The sequence below is a fragment of the Oncorhynchus clarkii genome, chromosome 4, assembly GCF_045791955.1.
Source record: "Oncorhynchus clarkii lewisi isolate Uvic-CL-2024 chromosome 4, UVic_Ocla_1.0, whole genome shotgun sequence".
Taxonomy (NCBI): Eukaryota; Metazoa; Chordata; class Actinopteri; order Salmoniformes; family Salmonidae; genus Oncorhynchus; species Oncorhynchus clarkii.
In genome coordinates this window covers 427,393-446,693 of record NC_092150.1, presented here as the reverse complement: position 1 = coordinate 446,693, position 19,301 = coordinate 427,393, and the positions used below count along the sequence as shown (strand labels likewise).

The 19,301-nt window shown below is 44.6% G+C and overlaps 1 protein-coding gene across 1 annotated transcript in view; it reads left to right on the top strand.

Moving 5' to 3' along the window:
• The window catches only part of LOC139406269 (interactor of little elongator complex ELL subunit 2), a 44,081-nt gene that overhangs the window by 7,378 nt on the left and 17,402 nt on the right, over positions 1–19,301 (top strand). The window contains 9 exon segments of the mRNA XM_071148721.1: positions 331–447; positions 969–1,128; positions 7,425–7,606; positions 9,119–9,926; positions 10,615–10,637; positions 10,639–10,782; positions 14,769–14,898; positions 18,096–18,180; positions 18,794–18,844. Of these exon segments, the coding sequence (XP_071004822.1) occupies positions 331–447; positions 969–1,128; positions 7,425–7,606; positions 9,119–9,926; positions 10,615–10,637; positions 10,639–10,782; positions 14,769–14,898; positions 18,096–18,180; positions 18,794–18,844 (1,700 nt within the window).

Sequence of the window (19,301 nt, the reverse complement as noted above, 5' to 3'; positions counted from 1 at the left end):
ATATACTAGAATAATGTATTATATATAACAGTAATACTATGGTGAGATATACTAGAATAATGTATTCTTTATAACAGTAATACTATGGTGAGATATACTAGAATAATGTATTCTATATAACAGTAATACTATGGTGAGATATACTAGAATAATGTATTCTATATAACAGAAATACTATGGTGAGATATACTAGAATAATGTATTATATATAACAGTAATACTATGGTGAGATATACTAGAATAATGTATTCTGTATAATAGTAGTACTATAAACTGTTATCCTTTGTACTTGTCACAGAACCTCTCTTCTCCTCCTGTGTGTGCCTGCAGGGCGAGGTGGTGATCACAGACCACAAAGTGGTGCCTAATGAAGCACAGTTGGCATTTGACTACGAGACTGTTTCATCAGATATTCCTCCAGTCAAGAAAGCAAAGCTCTCACACTCTGTAAGAATGATGCGTTACTTCTTAATTACTACAACAGAGAGACATCGTTGGTTATTGTGTCAGGTTGGAACAGTCTTTGGGAGGCCTTTGTATTAGAGGTCGACCGATTATGATTTTTCAACGCCGATATCGATTATTGGAGGACCAAAGAAAGCTGATGCCGATTTATTTATTTGTAATAATGACAATTACAACAATACTGAATGAACACTTTTATTTTAACTTAATATAATACATCAATAAAATCTATTTAGCCTCAAATAAATAATGAAACATGTTCAATTTGGTTTAAATAATGCAAAAACATGATCGGTGTCTAAAAATGGCAATTACCGATTATGAAAACTTGAAATCGGCCCCAATTAATCGGCCATTCCGATTAATCGGTCGACCTCTACTTTGTATATGAACTCAACTATTAAACACACTCCAGCAGCACTCTTCCGTTGACGTTTCTAAACAGTGTTATGACTTAGAATCCTCATTTTATACACTAATGTTGGTGTTTGTGTCACGTTTAGGGCGTCAGTACTGACAGTAATGCAGAGAAGCTGAGTGGTCGGTATGAACCCCATGTTGTCCTGAGTAGAGAAAGTCTGGTCAGACTGCTGGACAACCACGGTCCGGACTTCACTGATCCCTGGGAGTTACCTGTAGTGGTCAAAACCAACCCTGGGAGAGGTAGGATATCACCTAAGCCCTGACCTCTCATCCTGACCCTAACCCAGGGAGAGGTAGGATATAACCTAACCCCTCATCCTGACCCCTAACCCCTCATCCTGACCCCTAACCCCTCATCCTGACCCCTAACCCCTCATCCTGACCCTAACCCAGGGAGAGGTAGGATATCACCTAAGCCCCCCTCGCTTTCTCATCCATTTGAGGTGGAGATGAGGCCCCGAGGAGCATGCAATGGAGTTATTCCAAATATCAACCGTGGGAGAGGACATTACCCTGAACCCTAACCAGGGCTCCCCAGATAGCATATAATATCGAAATGTGTAGAATGTCCGGAAATTTGCTTTACAACAGTTTCTCTCAGCCTCATGGCAAAATGTTAAGAATAGCATTATAAAACTGCAATTTTTTTCAAAACAACGTGTTGAAATCAATAATGTGCAGTTTATAAACCCTGGATGGATGATGCTTTGTATTGGCAAATGAGAGGCTTTAAAGCCGCCGGTCGGCAATATTGTCAAAGCAAATTTTATTTGTCACAAATACAACAGGTCAACGGGCGGGGGGTACCCGGCGCCGAGGCAACGGGCGGGGGGTACCGGATAATGACATGGCTGTATACAGGGAGTACCAGTACTGTCAGAGGTACTAGGTAATAACATGGCTACAGTGTGTTCGGGAAGTATTCAGACCCCTTTTCCACATTTTGTTAGGTTACAGCCTTACTCTAAGATGGATTCAATACTTTTTTTCTCTCATCAATTTACATACAATACCTCATCATTTCAAAGCAAAAACAGGTTTTTAGAAATGTTTGCAAATATATTAAAAATAAAAAACAGATACCTTATTTACATAAGTATTTATACCCTTTGCTATGAAACTCGAAATTGAGCTCAGGTGCATCCTGTTATCATTAATCATCCTTGAGATATTTTTACAACTTGATTGGAGTTCACCTGTGGTAAATTCAATTGATTGGACATGATTTGGAAAGGCACACACCTCTCTATATAAGGTCCCACACTTGACAGTGCATGTACGAGCAAAAACCAAGCCATGAGGTCGACATAATTTTTGTGTCGAGGTACAGACCTGGGTAAGGGTACCAAAACATTTGTGACTCATTTTTGGAAACTGGGCGTATGTTGCACGTCACTACTTCACAGGAGAGGCATTTGAACGTAAACTTTTTTTTTAAATCAAAATGTGTTTTTTGGCAGAATTGTCTTCTGGAACACGTGAACTTTCATGAGTCTTAATTACAAACGTGTATGCTATCTGTAAATACCAATACAGTTGTTAAATTACGAGCCTAGTTGGATTAGCCACGGAAAAAGATGGCAACCTTCCCGCTAGCCATGATTGGCTGGGATAATGAATGGGTTGGACAAGCCAAGAGATGAGTTCGGATTGGTCTGCCATGTAGCGTGCATCTGTCTATAACATGAGCTGGTCAGTTTATGTAGGTAATCCTTTCGAATGCGGCTTTTTTGAAGGATATCATGTAGTAGAACTGCATAAGTGTTGCTCTCCACTTTCTGGAGGACCGAGTTTTGAAGTCAGTGGAATTAGAGTATGATAGCTGAGGGAGTCGAAAATACAACACACAGAAGGCTGTTGTAATCTGGAGACAGGTGTTTTATACATCTTCAAACTAAGGGCAACCATGGCATCCGTGACGGAGGGAGTAGCATCCATCCTTGTATACGGATAAGAGAATCTAGCTAGCTACATTTTCAGATATTACACGTTTCTAATTTTGTCAGTTGTTTTTGTTTCAAGTTAGTGTGCTGCTGGCTAGCTAGCTAACGTTACGTGTATGATCTGTGTCGTAATATTATTTGTATCTCAGAGCCATTTGCATTGCTAGTTATAGCCTAATGTTAGCTAGCTAACATTGAACCTGGTTGGTTAGCTACCTGCAGATTCATGCAGGGTAGTGACGTTATGAGTTGGGATTATGGTTCGTTAGCTACATGTCTAAACAAAAGCCTCCATTATGCAATTAACTATTTCAATAGAATGTTTGATGTCACTGCCACAACTGTTGATAGACGTAGCTGGTAAATTCGCTCCGGCTATCTACTGCGATTTCAGAGCACTCTTGTCTGAGTGTGCCAGAGCGCAGAATAACTGACTCATTTACGAATGCTCAACACCCGTTGAATATGGCCGGTGTCAGTAAACATTGGCTTGAAAAGCGAAATAGCTATCCAGCTAGCCAACATTAGCCAGTTATCTTGGTTGCTTGACTGCTGTTGTTAGGTCAGAATGCTCGGATCATCCTTACTCCTCTGCCAGATCGTCCAGTGTGCGCTCTGAATGCTTCCGAGAGCGAAACGCTCTGAATTTACGATCTGACAATCTGACAACGCTCAGAGTTTATTGTGAGTAATTGGGCGTCACTCTAAAGCCGGAAGGTGGAATAAACGAGTCAGGAGTAGGTTTTCTTGATTGAACACAGTTCTCTATTGAGGGCATTGGGTCAACACAAACACTCCAACATAATCAATGAAAATCTTCCAAGGAAAAACATACATCTTCTTCTCCAGATGAAACAGGAACACAATAGGATTATCTTTAAACTACAACAAAAGTCACGGGATTGTCACCGTCTTAGTGGTTCTTCCTGGATAGCTCCTCTCTCTCGGTGGCCATCTTCCAGAGATAGTTTCTCTCTCCCCCCCCCTCTGCTGGTTCCATTCTCTCTCTTATAGGGGAAGGAGAGTATGTCATTAGTACCGTCAGCTGTGCTTAATTGCCTCTGGTTACCTTGTCTCCCATGCCTTGTTGGGCTACTATCCGTGAGCCCAGCCTGCCCTCTGGTGGTCCTTCCACATTATGAACTGACAATCTGACAACGCTTAGAGTTTATGAACGCCCAGAGCACACTCTGGCACTCCAGATAATATTCACAAACACACCCGTAGTATAAACTAGCCTTCAGCCTTGAAAATCTTTGGTTGTTTAGTACATAGCCTCACATGTGAATGCTGAGAGATGGGTGGTGCTAAAGCTTAGCTGGGTGTGAACGATGCTGAATGGGTGTCGACAAAGAAGAGCTGTCCACCATTTTCTCAAAAGTGAGGTTACAAGTTTGTCAACTTTCAAAGCAGAATTACTTTTCCATTGTTCCTCGACTGTTGTGTATGATATACCAATTTCTAGCTCTGAGTCTCTACTTTTATCCAATGTAAAAAATCACAATTTCAAATTTTGCTACATAAGACCGAATCGAGCCGGTCAGTTACATTTCTGCAGCATTGAAGAACACAGTGAGTTGGTGTTCCATCATTCTTAAATGGAAGAGGTTTGGATCCACCGAGACTCTTCCTAGAATTGCTTATTTGAGCTGTTCTTGCCATAATATGGACTTGGTCTTTTACCAAATAGGGCTATGTTCTGTATACCACCCCTACCTGGTCACAACACAATTGATTGGCTCAAACGCATTAAGAAAATAAATTGCACAAATTAACTTTTAACAAGGCACACCTTTTAATTGAAACGCATTCCAGGTGACAACGTCATGAAGCTGGTTGAGAGAATGCCAAGAGTGTGCAAAGCTGTCATCAAGGCAAATGGTGGCTACTTTGAAGAATTGTTTAACACATTTTTGGTTACTACATGATTCCATATGTTATTTCATAGTTTCAACACACCTGATTCTCTTTTTGTATTTATTTCTCGTATTATTATGTTTTCTATTATTTCAAAACATTTCTCTCTGCATTGTGTGGAAGGGCCCATAATTAAGCATTTCATTATTAGTCTACACCTGTTGTTTACGAAGCATGGGGCTAATAACATTTGATTTGACAGTGTATGAACAGAAAGGTGTGTACAGCACTAGTTACATTGGATGAGCCTTCACTAGAATACAGTATATACCTATAACGTGGGTAAAACAGTATGTAAACATTATTACATTGACCTTTGTTCAATGATTCTATGTACGTAGGGCAACATTCTCTAGGGTGCTGGGTAGAGTACTGGGTGGTAGCCGGCTAGTGACAGTGACTAAGGTTCAGGGTAGAGTACCGGGTGGTAGCCAGCTAGTGACAGTGACTAAGGTTCAGGGTAGAGTACCGGGTGGGAGCCGGCTAGTGACAGATGGTCTCAATGATGCATCTGTAGAATGGTCTTAGGGGCCAAGACACATTTTCATTCTGGTGGTGTGAAGGGAACATTTCAGGTCCTCAGTGATGTGCATGCCGAGGAACTTGACGCTTTGACCCACTCCACATCAACGGCCAGCAATGGATGGGGACGTGCTCTCGCTGCTGTCTCCTGTAGTCCACAATCAGCTCCAGGGGACAGGAAGTTCAGGACCCAGTTCCACAGGGAGGAGTTCAGACCCAGACTACAGACCCAGCTTAGTGATGAGCTTGTCGGGCACTACAGTGTTGAAGGCTAATCTGTAGTCAATGAACAGCATTCTTACATATGTATTCCTCTTGTCCAGGTGGGAAAGGGCTTTGCAAAGGCGATTGCGTTGCCTGTGGATCTGTTGCAGTATGCAAATTGTAATGGATCTACGGTGGCGTGTAAGATGGAGCTGATGTGATCCTTAACTAGCCTTTTAAAGCAATTTGTTATGACAGAAGTGAATGTTACAGGGCAACAGTCATTTAGTTCAGTTTCCTTTGCTTTCTTGGGTATAGAAACAATGGTGGATATCTTGAAGAAATTGGGGATAACAGACTGGTATTTGGAGAGATTGAATATGTCAATAAACACTCTAGCCAGTTGGTCTGCATATGCTCTGAGGACGCGGCTTTGAATGCCGTCTGGGCCAGCAGCCTTGCGATGGTTAACACGCTTAAATCACTTACTCACGTCAGCGACAGAGATCGGTAGCACACAGTCTTCATGAGAGGCGGGGCCTGCGTTGGTGGCTCGGTGGTGTTTTCCTCAAAATTCAACATTTTGCATTTTGAATGCTGCCATCTATCCACATTTTTAGGTTTGGATAAGTTCTAATCATCACAGTCGTAACAACATCCTCTATGCACTTCCTGGTGAACCCAGTCACAGTCGTAACAACATCCTCTATGCACTTCCTGGTGAACCCAGTCACAGTCAAAACAACATCCTCTATGTACTTCCTGGTGAACCCAGTCACAGTAGTAACAACATCCTCTATGCACTTCCTGGTGAACCCAGTCACGGTAGTAACAACATCCTCTATGCACTTCCTGGTGAACCCAGTCACAGTCAAAACAACATCCTCTATGTACTTCCTGGTGAACCCAGTCACAGTAGTAACAACATCCTCTATGCACTTCCTGGTGAACCCAGTCACGGTAGTAACAACATCCTCTATGCACTTCCTGGTGAACCCAGTCACAGTCGTAACAACATCCTCTATGCACTTCCTGGTGAACCCAGTCACAGTAGTAACAACATCCTCTATGCACTTCCTGGTGAACCCAGTCACAGTAGTAACAACATCCTCTATGCACTTCCTGGTGAACCCAGTCACAGTCAAAACAACATCCTCTATGTACTTCCTGGTGAACCCAGTCACAGTAGTAAGAACATCCTCTATGCACTTCCTGGTGAACCCAGTCACAGTCGTAACAACATCCTCTATGCACTTCCTGGTGAACCCAGTCACAGTCAAAACAACATCCTCTGCACTTCCTGGTGAACCCAGTCACAGTAGTAACAACATCCTCTATGCACTTCCTGGTGAACCCAGTCACAGTCGTAACAACATCCTCTATGCACTTCCTGGTGAACCCAGTCACGGTAGTAACAACATCCTCTATGCACTTCCTGGTGAACCCAGTCACGGTAGTAACAACATCCTCTATGCACTTCCTGGTGAACCCAGTCACGGTAGTAACAACATCCTCTATGCACTTCCTGGTGAACCCAGTCACGGTAGTAACAACATCCTCTATGCACTTCCTGGTGAACCCAGTCACGGTAGTAACAACATCCTCTATGCACTTCCTGGTGAACCCAGTCACGGTAGTAACAACATCCTCTATGCACTTCCTGGTGAACCCAGTCACAGTAGTAACAACATCCTCTATGCACTTCCTGGTGAACCCAGTCACAGAGTCAGTGTATATGTCCATACTATTCCCAGAGGTGACCCGGAACATTTCCCAGTCCAGGTGATCAAAACTGTTTTGAAGCATAGATTCCAATTGGTCAGACCAGCGTTGAACAGTCCAATGAGAGATCTACAATGTTCAGACCTGCCATAAAGTCAACATCTGTTTAATAAACTCGTTTTCGTGATGTGAACCAGCAGACCTGTAAGTAATGTGTCTGTATTGCAGGCAGTAGCCAGAGTAAGACGGTGTACATCGACCCTCCACTGCTGCAGACAGAGATGACTGTGAGAGAGAGGAGTCTGCTGTTCCATGAGGAGAGCATGAAGCTGTCAGTCAACAAGACTGGAACCAAGAATGTCTTCCACCTCATGACTGAGACTCCAGCTATGAACAAACAACTACCCGCTGTATGTAGCCTAACCCTGACCTTAACTCTACATCTCCTAGCTGTCTGTAGCCTAACCCTGACCTTAACCCTACATCTCCTAGCTGTCTGTAGCCTAACCCGGGCCTTAACCCTACATCTCCTAGCTGTCTGTACCCTAACCCTGACCTTAACCCTACATCTCCTAGCTGTCTGTAGCCTAACCCTAACCTTAACCCTACATCTCCTAGCTGTATGTACCCTAACCCTGACCTTAACCCTACATCTCCTAGCTGTCTGTAGCCTAACCCTGACCTTAACCCTACATCTCCTAGCTGTCTGTAGCCTAACCCTAACCTTAACCCTACATCTCCTAGCTGTATGTACCCTAACCCCTAACCCTGACCTTAACCCTACATCTCCTAGCTGTCTGTAGCCTAACCCCTAACCCTGACCTTAACCCTACATCTCCTAGCTGTCTGTAGCCTAACCCCTAACCCTGACCTTAACCCTACATCTCCTAGCTGTCTGTACCCTAACCCCTAACCTTAACCCTACATCTCCTAGCTGTATGTACCCTAACCCCTAACCCTGACCATAACCCTACATCTCCTAGCTGTCTGTACCCTAACCCTGACCTTAACCCTACATTTCCTAGCTGTCTGTACCCTAACCCTGACCATAACCCTACATCTCCTAGCTGTCTGTACCCTAACCCTGACCATAACCCTACATCTCCTAGCTGTCTGTACCCTAACCCCTAACCCTGACCATAACCCTACATCTCCTAGCTGTCTGTACCCTAACCCTGACCTTAACCCTACATCTCTTTGCTGTATGTACCCTAACCCCTAACCCTGACCTTAACCCTACATCTCCTAGCTGTCTGTACCCTAACCCTGACCATAACCCTACATCTCCTAGCTGTCTGTACCCTAACCCCTAACCCTGACCTTAACCCTACATCTCCTAGCTGTATGTAGCCTAACCCTTAATTTGGTTTCATAGCAGATGTTTTGTAATTGTTTCCCTTGCTAGAGTAAATTTGGTTTCTAACTCAGTGTGCGCTCTACAGGAGAGCTCTAACTCAGTGTGCGCTCTACAGGAGAGCTCTAACTCAGTGTGCGCTCTACAGGAGAGCTCTAACTCAGTGTGCGCTCTACAGGAGAGCTCTAACTCAGTGTGCGCTCTACAGGAGAGCTCTAACTCAGTGTGCGCTCTACAGGAGAGCTCTAACTCAGTGTGCGTTCTACAGGAGAGCTCTAACTCAGTGTGGGCTCTACAGGAGAGCTCTAACTCAGTGTGCGCTCTACAGGAGAGCTCTAACTCAGTGTGCGCTCTACAGGAGAGCTCTAACTCAGTGTGCGCTCTACAGGAGAGCTCTAACTCAGTGTGCGCTCTACAGGAGAGCTCTAACTCAGTGTGCGCTCTACAGGAGAGCTCTAACTCAGTGTGCGCTCTACAGGAGAGCTCTAACTCAGTGTGCGCTCTACAGGAGAGCTCTAACTCAGTGTGCGCTCTACAGGAGAGCTCTAACTCAGTGTGTGTTCTACAGGAGAGCTCCCAGAGGAGGCTGGCCTCGTTTGAGACCTCTGGTCTGGACTTTGGACTTGATCTCACAGACTTAGAAACGTTTGGAGAAACGACTCAGTCCCCCAAGAGGCTGAAGACCCATAATCTACAGAAAGACTTGTTAAGTCAGCCTAAAACCAAGTCTAAACAGTACAGCAGAACTCAGGATGAAGAGGTGAACTTATTATGGACAAACACGAAGGTGGTTTCAGAGACAGAGGGGAGAGAGCTAAGAGAGCAGAGCTGTGCTGAACAATCATTGGCTGCTACTGTCCCTTCAGCCAATCAGCTGAAACCTGGCTCTGTACAGGACTCTGAGGAACAGTTATCCTCAGGTGGAGACTCAGAAGACGAGCGCCTGGTGATTGATGACCCTGTATCCCCAGTCTCCACCACCAACAGGTTACCCCCAACCACAGCGACCCAACTCTCCCCAACACATCAACAGGACACCCCCCGATCCCCCTCTGCCTCCTCACCACCACCCCTCGCCACCGGGACAAGGAGAGTGGCCAGGAAGGCTAAGGTACCAGGGGGCTGTGACCAGCTGGGTCAGATCCTAGCCATGCAGAAGGCCATGCTCAAACCCAAACCCTCTAACAACCAGACCCAGGACCCAGCCAGACCCTGCTCCTCCCATCCCGCAGAACCCCTCTCCAACCCAAACCCCCAGTCGCTGGTGAAGCCCTGTGTGTCCAACTACCTGGAGAGTACCCAGGATGGAGAGACGTATGTCGACGCCCCTTCTCAATCTGGACCAATAGACAACAGGAAGACTGTACAACAAAAACGTTAGTATTAACCATCAACATGGACAGATATAAATCTATTCAGTATGTGAGACTGTAGCATGGTATGTGTGTAATGATTATAGCTGTGGTTGTGTTACATGTTAATGTGTCGTCCCGCAGGGCTGATGTGTTACATGTTAATGTGTACCCCCCAGGGCGGATGTGTTACATGTTAATGTGTTACATGTTAACGTGTCCCCCCCCAGGGCTGATGTGTTACATGTTAATGTGTACCCCCCAGGGCGGATGTGTTACATGTTAATGTGTCCCCCAGGGCTGATGTGTTAAATGTAATGTCCCCCCCCAGGGCTGATGTGTTAAATGTAATGTGCCCCCCCCCCAGGGCTGATGTTACATGTTAATGTGTCCCCCCCAGTGTTGCTGTGTTATATGTTAATGTGCCTCCCCCCTACCCAGAGCTGCTGTGTTACATGTTAATGTGTGTCCCTCCCCAGGGCTGATGTTACATGTTAATGTGTCCCTCCCCAGGGCTGATGTTACATGTTAATGTGTCTCCCCCCTACCCAGAGCTGCTGTGTTACATGTTAATGTGTGTCCCCCCCCAGGGCTGATGTGTTACATGTTAATGTGTTACATGTTAACGTGTCCCCCCCCAGGGCTGCTGTGTTACATGTTAATGTCACCCCCATGGCTGCTGTGTTAAATGTTAATGCCCCCCCCCCCCCAGGGCTGCTGTGTGATGATCTCATGGGGGGGGGCTGAGGATGAGGAGGACTATTCCTCTCCAGAGGAAGGAAACCTGCTGTATAAACTGTACAGTCTACAGGACCTGCTGCTGCTGGTGCGGAGTGACATCTGTCTGGCACACACTCGCAGGCTGGGCACCAGCAACAAGGTCTGGAACACACACACACACACACACACACTCGCAGGCTGGGCACCAGCAACAAGGTCTAGAACACACACACACACACACACGCAGGCTGGGCACCACAACAAGGTCCGGAACACACACACACGCAGGCTGGGCACCACAACAAGGTCTGGAACACACACACACACGCAGGCTGGGCACCACAACAAGGTCTGGAACACACACACACACGCAGGCTGGGCACCACAACAAGGTCTGGAACACAGATACACACGCAGGCTGGGCACCACAACCAGGTCTGGAACACAGATACACACGCAGGCTGGGCACCACAACATGGTCTGGAACACACACACACACGCAGGCTGGGCACCACAACATGGTCTGAAACACACACACACACGCAGGCTGGGCACCACAACATGGTCTGGAACACAGATACACACGCAGGCTGGGCACCACAACCAGGTCTGGAACACAGATACACACGCAGGCTGGGCACCACAACCAGGTCTGGAACACCTTCACAGCCTTCAGAAAGTATTCACACCCCTTTACCTTTTCCACGTTTTGTTATTACATGGTGGAATTCAAATCTAATTGTCATTTTTTTTGTCAAGGATCTACACAAAATACTTGTTAATGTCAAAGTGGAAGAAACATTTGTGAATAATAAAACTAATATATCTTAAATACATAAGTATTCAACCCCCTGAGTCAACCCACCTGGCAGTGAGTCTTCTGGGTAAGTTGCTAAGAGATTTGCACACCTGGAATGTACAATATTTGTACTAAGACATACAGCTCGTTGAGTGCAAAGGCCGTAAGCTAACAAGAACATGCTCATCCAGAAGCAGCGCTCCTAGTGGCCGGGGGCTTTAATGCAGGAAAACTGTAGTCTGTTTTACCTCATTTCTACCAGCATGTCACATGTTCAATCAGAGGGGGGAAAAACTCTAGACCACCTTTACTCCACACACAGAGATGTGTACAAAGCTCTCCCTCACCCTCCATAATTCTATCATCCTGATTCCTGCTTACAAGCTAGAACTACAGCAGGAAGTACCAGCGACTCGCTCAGTATGGAAGTGGTCAGATGACGTGGATGCTACGCTACAGGACTGTTTTGCTAGTACAGACTGGAATATGTTCCGGGATTCCTCCGATGGCATTGAGGAGTACACCACCACAGACATTGGCTTCATCAATAAGTGCATCGATGACGTCGTCCCCACGGTGACCATACGTACATACCCCAACCAGAAGCCATGGATTACAGGCAACATTCACACTGAGCTAAAGGCTAGAGCTGCCGCTTTCAAGGAGCTAATCCGGACGCCTATAAGAAATCCCGTTTCGGGAAAGCTCGTTTCGAGGAAAGCAACAAGGAAGCATGCATTAGAGCACCAGCTGTTACGGACGACTGTGTGATAATGCTCTCTGTAGCCGATGTGAGTAAGACCTTTAAACAGGTCAACATTCACAAGGCTGCAGGGCCAGGTGTATTACCAGGACGTGTACTCTAAGGTAACCTGCCTAAATGACTACCGCCCCGCAGCACTCACGTCGGTAGCCATGAAGTGCTTTGAAAGGCTGGTCATTACTCACATTACAACACCATCATCCCAGAAACCCGAGACCCACTCCAATTCACATACCGTCCCAACAAATCAACAGATGACACAATCTCAATCGCACTCCACACTGCCCTTTCCTACCTGGACAAAAGGAACAGATATGTGTGAATGTTATTCATTGACTACAGCTCAGCGTTCAACACTATAGTGCCCTCAAAGCTCATCACTAAGCTAAGGACCCTGGGACTAAACCCCTCCCTCTGCAACTGGATCATGGACTTCCTGACAGGCCACCCCCAGGTGGTAAGGGTAGGCAGCAACACATCTGCCACGCTGATCCTCAACACTGGAGTCCCTCAGGGGTGCGTGCTTTGTCCCCTCCTCCTGTACTCCCTAAGTTTTCTGACGACACAACGGTGGTAGGCCTGTTCAACGATGAGACAACCTTAAGTAGGAGGTCAGGTGTGGTGACAGGACATCAACGACCATCAGGATACAACCGAGTCCTGCCCCTATATGGCTATAGACCAGATCTACACCACAGATGGAGTTGATGGAGATCAGTGAAGACCAGAACTACACCACAGATGGAGCTGATGGAGATCAGTGAAGACCAGAACTACTCCACAGATGGAGCTGACAGAGAGAGAGATCAGTGAAGACCAGAACTACTCCACAGATGGAGCTGACAGAGAGAGAGATCAGTGAAGACCAGAACTACACCACAGATGGAGCTGATGGAGAGAGAGATCAGTGAAGACCAGAACTACACCACAGATGGAGCTGGTGGAGATCCGTGAAGACCAGAACTACTCCACAGCTGGAGCTGATGGAGATCAGTGAAGACCAGAACTACACCACAGATGGAGCTGATGAAGATCAGTGAAGACCAGAACTACACCACAGATGGAGCTGATGGAGATCAGTGAAGACCAGAACTACACCGCAGATGGAGCTGACAGTGATCAGTGAAGACCAGAACTACACCGTAGATGGAGCTGACGGAGATCAGTGAAGACCAGAACTACACCACAGATAGAGCTGACATAGATCAGTGAAGACCAGAACTACACCACAGTTGGAGCTGATGGAGATCAGTGAAGACCAGAACTACACCACAGTTGGAGCTGATGGAGATCAGTGAAGACCAGAACTACACCACAGATGGAGCTGATGGAGATCAGTGAAGACCAGAATTACTCCACAGATGGAGCTGACAGATCAGTGAAGACCAGAACTACACCACAGATGGAGCTGATGGAGAGAGAGATCAGTGAAGACCAGAACTACACCACAGATGGAACTAATGGAGATCAGTGAAGACCAGAACTACACCACAGATGGAGATGATGGAGATCAGTGAAGACCAGAACTACACCACAGATGGAGCTGATGGAGATCAGTGAAGACCAGAACTACTCCACAGATGGAGCTGACAGAGATCAGTGAAGACCAGAACTACACAACAGATGGAGCTGACGGAGATCAGTGAAGACCAGAACTACACCACAGATGGAGCTGGTGGAGATCAGTGAAGACCAGAACTAGCATGGTAACCTATAGGTCCTGTAGAGAGGAAGCATGGTAACCTATAGGTCCTGTAGAGAGGAAGCATGGTAACCTATAGGTCCTGTCTGAACCCAATATAGTTTGTTAATATCTGAATATAGAGAGGAATCATGGTAACCTATAGGTCCTGTAGAGCGGAAGCATGGTAACCTATAGGTCCTGTAGAGAGGAAGCATGGTAACTTATAGGCCCTGTAGAGAGGAATCAATGTAACCTATAGGTCCTGTAGAGAGGAATCATGGTAACCTATAGGTCCTGTAGAGAGGAAGCATGGTAACTTATAGGCCCTTTAGAGAGGAATCATGGTAACCTATAGGTCCTGTAGAGAGGAAGCAAGGTAACCTATAGGCCCTGTAGAGAGGAAGCATGGTAACCTATAGGCCCTGTAGAGAGGAAGCAAGGTAACCTATAGGCCCTGTAGAGAGGAAGCATGGTAACCTATAGGTCCTGTAGAGAGGAAGCATGGTAACCTATAGGTCCTGTCTGAACCCAATATAGTCTGTTAATATCTGAATATAGAGAGGAAGCATGGTAACCTGTAGGTCCTGTAGAGAGGAAGCATGGTAACCTATAGGTCCTGTCTGAACCCAATATAGTCTGTTGTGTGAGTACATCTGTTGTTGCAGTACAGTAGATCAATAAAGGGACAGTAGTTGAGCTGCTGAAAAGCCTAGTTAGTGCGTAGGTCAAATTATCTTTTGAATTTCATGTGTTTTTCGGGCTTCAGACAAAAAATAATATTTCAACCAAAACAGTTTTTTGTTTTTAATATACTCCTTTGTAAACATGTACCACACATCTGGTATATGCTGTTCACTGTGTTGAGTAAACCCTTAGTAAACCTGCGTGTGTGTCCTGCAGGTGGTCCCTGTCTATGTCCTATCCAAGATGGAGTACCAGCTTTCTTATGGAGTGGAGAGTCTAACTAAGACTGAGGCCTGCCGGCTGTGGGCCGAGACACTACTACACTCCAGCACTGTCCCCTATATAGGTAATATACTAGTATACTCCAGCACTGTCCCCTATATAGGTAAGATACTACTACACTGTCCCCTATATAGGTAAGATACTACTACACTAGAGCATTGTCCCTTATATAGGTAAGATACTACTACACTGTCCCCTATATAGGTAAGATACTACTACACTAGAGCACTGTCCCCTATATAGGTAAGATACTACTACACTGTCCCCTATATATAGATTAGATACTACACTGTTAGATACTAAGAGTGTAAGACACTACACTCCAGCGCTGTCCCCTATCTATAGGTAAGATACTACTACACTGTCCCCTATCTATAGGTAAGATACTACTACACTGTCCCCTATCTATAGGTAAGATACTACTACACTGTCCCCTATCTATAGGTAAACTACTACTACACTGTCCCCTATATATAGGCAAGATACTACTACACTGTCCCTTATATATAGGTAAGATACTACTACACTCCAGCGCTGTCCCCTATATATAGGTAAGATACTACTACACGGTCCCTTATATATAGGTAAGAGACTGCTACACTGGAGTACTGTCCCCTATATATAGGTAAGATACTACTGCACTAGAGCACTGTCCCCTATATAGGTAAGATACTACTACTCTCCAGCGCTGTCCCCTATATATAGGTAAGATACTACTACTCTCCAGCGCTGTCCCCTATATATAGGTAAGATACTACTACACTGTCCCCTATACAGTGGGGCAAAAAAATATTTAGTCAGACACTAATTAGTCAGGTACACTTCAACTATGACAGACAAAATGAGAAAAAAAATCCAGAAAATCACATTGTAGGATTTTTAATGAATTTATTTGCAAATTATGGTGGAAAATAAGTATTTGGTCACCTACAAACAAGCAAGATTTCTGGCTCTCACAGACCTGTACCTTCTTCTTTAAGAGGCTGCTCTGTCCTCCACTCATTACCTGTATTAATGGCACCTGTTTGAACTTGTTATCAGTATAAAAGACACATGTCCACAACCTCAAACAGTCACACTCCAAACTCCACTATGGCCAAGACCAAAGAGCTGTCAAAGGACACCAGAAACAAAATTGTAGACCTGCACCAGGCTGGGAAGACTGAATCTGCAATAGGTAAGCAGCTTGGTTTGAAGAAATCAACTGTGGGAGCAATTATTAGGAAATGGAAGACATACAAGACCACTGATAATCTCCCTCGATCTGGGACTCCACGCAAGATCTCACCCCGTGGGGTCAAAATGATCACAAGAACGGTAAGAAAAATCCCAGAACCACACTGGGGGACCTAGTGAATGACCTGCAGAGAGCTGGGACCAAAGTAACAAAGCCTACCATCAGTAACACACTACGCCGCCAGGGACTCAAATCCTGCAGTGCCAGACGTGTCCCCCTGCTTAAGCCAGTACATGTCCAGGCCCGTCTGAAGTTTGCTAGAGAGCATTTGGATGATCCAGAAGAAGATTGGGAGAATGTCATATGGTCAGATCAAACCAAAATAGAACCTTTTGGTAAAAACTCAACTCGTCCTGTTTGGAGGACAAAGAATGCTGAGTTGCATCCAAAGAACACCATACCTACTGTGAAGTATGGGGGTGGAAACATCATGCTTTGGGGCTGTTTTTCTGCAAAGGGACCAGGACGACTGATCCGTGTAAAGGAAAGGATGAATGGGGCCATGTATCGTGAGATTTTGAGTGAAAACTTGCTTCCATCAGCAAGGGCATTGAAGATGAAACGTGGCTGGGTCTTTCAGCATGACAATGATCCCAAACACACCGCCCGGGCAACGAAGGAGTGGCTTCGTAAGAAGTATTTCAAGGTCCTGGAGTGGCCTAGCCAGTCTCCAGATCTCAACCCCATAGAAAATCTTTGGAGGGAGTTGAAAGTCCGTGTTGCCCAGCAACAGCCCCAGAACATCACTGCTCTAGAGGAGATCTGCATGGAGGAATAGGCCAAAATACCAGCAACAGTGTGTGAAAACCTTGTGAAGACTTACAGAAGACGTTTGACCTCTGTTATATACCCTTTGTTGGCAATGAAAGTATTGAGATAAACTTTTGTTATTGACCAAATACTTATGTTCCACCATAAATTGCAAATAAATTCATTAAAAATCCTACAATGTGATTTTCTGGATTTTTTTTCTCATTTTGTCTGTCATAGTTGAAGTGTACCTATGATGAAAATTACAGGCCTCTCATCTTTTTAAGTGGGAGAACTTGCACAATTGGTGGCTGACTAAATACTTCTTTGCCCCACTGTGTGTGTGTGTGTGTATATATATATATATATATATATATATGTATATGTGTTGTAACAATGTGCAAATAGTTAAAGTACAAGAGGATATATATATATATATATATATATATATATATATATATATATATATATATATATATATAAATAAATAATTATTTATATATATATATATATATATATATATATATATATATATATATATATATAAATAAATAATTATTTATATATATATATATATATATATATATATAAATAAATAAAAAAATATTTATATATATATATATATATATAATTATTTATTTATTTATTTATATATGTGTATATATATATATATGGCTGGTATGTATAATTGTGTTTGTTCTTCACTGGTTGCCCTTTTCTTCTGGCAAAAGGTCACAAATCTTGCTGCTGTGATGGCACACTGTGGTAATTCACCCAGTAGATATGGGAATTTATCAAAATAGATTTTTTCTAATTATTTTTGGATCTGTTTAATAGGAAGGTAATATGTGTATCTAATATGGTCATACATTTGGCAGGAGGTTAGGAAGTGCAGCTCAGTTTCCACCTAATTTTGTGGGCAGTGTGCACGGAGCCTGACTTCTCGAGAGCCAGGTCCGCCTACTGCGGCCTTTCTCAATAGCAAGGCTATGCTCACTGAGTCTGTACATAGTCACAGCTTTCCTTAAGTTTAGGTCAGTCATAGTGGTCAGGTATTCTGCCACTGTGTACTCTCTGTTTAGGGCCAAATAGCATTCTAGTTTTCTCTGTTTTTTTGTTAATTATTTCCAATGTGTCAAGTAATTATTTCTTTGTTTCCTCATGATTTGCTTGGGTCTAATTGTGTTGCTGTCCTGGGGCTCTGTGGGGTCTGTTTGTGAACAGAGCCCCAGAACCAGCTTGCTGAGGGGTCTCTTCTCCCTCTCTCTCTCTAGGTCATATCAGCGCCCACACTTCAAAGGTAGCTCTGCTCAGGAAGCTGCCAGAAAACTGGAAACCCAACGCTTCCTGTGACTTCAAGTGAGTGTCCTTAAGGACAGGAGAGCCATACTACAGAAATGCATCTAATCATCACTAGCTGTCCTCAGTGATGTATGTTAGAATGAATTATCTCATGTCTATCGTCCTCAGTCCAACCTGATGTTGATCTATTCTCTCTACTCTGCTCTCTCTCTTATCCTCTATTGTCCTCTACTCTCTCTTTCTCCTCTCTACTCTCTTCTGTCTCCTGTCTCTACTCTCCTCTCCTACTCTACTCTGGTTTCCTCTTCAACTCTACTCTCCTGTCTCCTCTTTTCTCTCTCTCTAATCTTGTCTCTCTCCTCTCTCTCTCTCCTGTCCTCTCTACTCTACTCTCCACTCTCTCTAATCTTCTGTCTCTCCTCTCTCTCTCTCTCCTGTCCTCTCTACTCTACTCTCCACTCTCTCTAATCTTCTGTCTCTCCTCTCTCTCCTGTCCTCTCTACTCTACTCTCTCTAATCTTCCTCCTCTACTCTCGCCTATCTACTCATCTCTCTCTACTCATCTCTCTCTACTCTACTCTTCTCTCTCCTCGGTCTTCTCTCTCCTCGGTCTTCTCTCTCCTCTGTCTTCTCTCCTCTGTCTCCACTCTCCTCTGTCTCTACCCTGCAGACCAGCCAAGTCCCTCAACATACTGCATCATCTGCTGAAGAAGATCACTGGGTGAGTTGACTTCCTCTTACTGGTGAGTTGACTTCCTCTTACTGGTGAGTTGACTTGCTAAAGATGTAAAAGTGGTGTATTTGTTGTAGTGTATTTATTGTGTAACATTCATTTTATTTTGTCACACACCGGATAGATGCAGTGAAATATATGGTTTTACAGGGTCAGCCATAGTAGTACGGTGTCCCTGGAGCAAATTAGGGTTCAGTGACTTGTTCAAGGGCACATCAACAGATTATTCACCTTGGCGTCGCGGGTATTGGAACCAGCGATCTTTCGCTTACTGCCTCATCACCTAGTGTAGTTTTAGGGATGGGCATTTGAAATTATTTCAATATTCAATTAATATCATGAAACAGTGCCTCAAGTCTTCACACCCCTTGACTTTTCCCCCCAAATGTTGTGCTATAGCCTGAATTTAAAATGGGTTGAATTGGGATTGTGTTTTCCTGGCCAA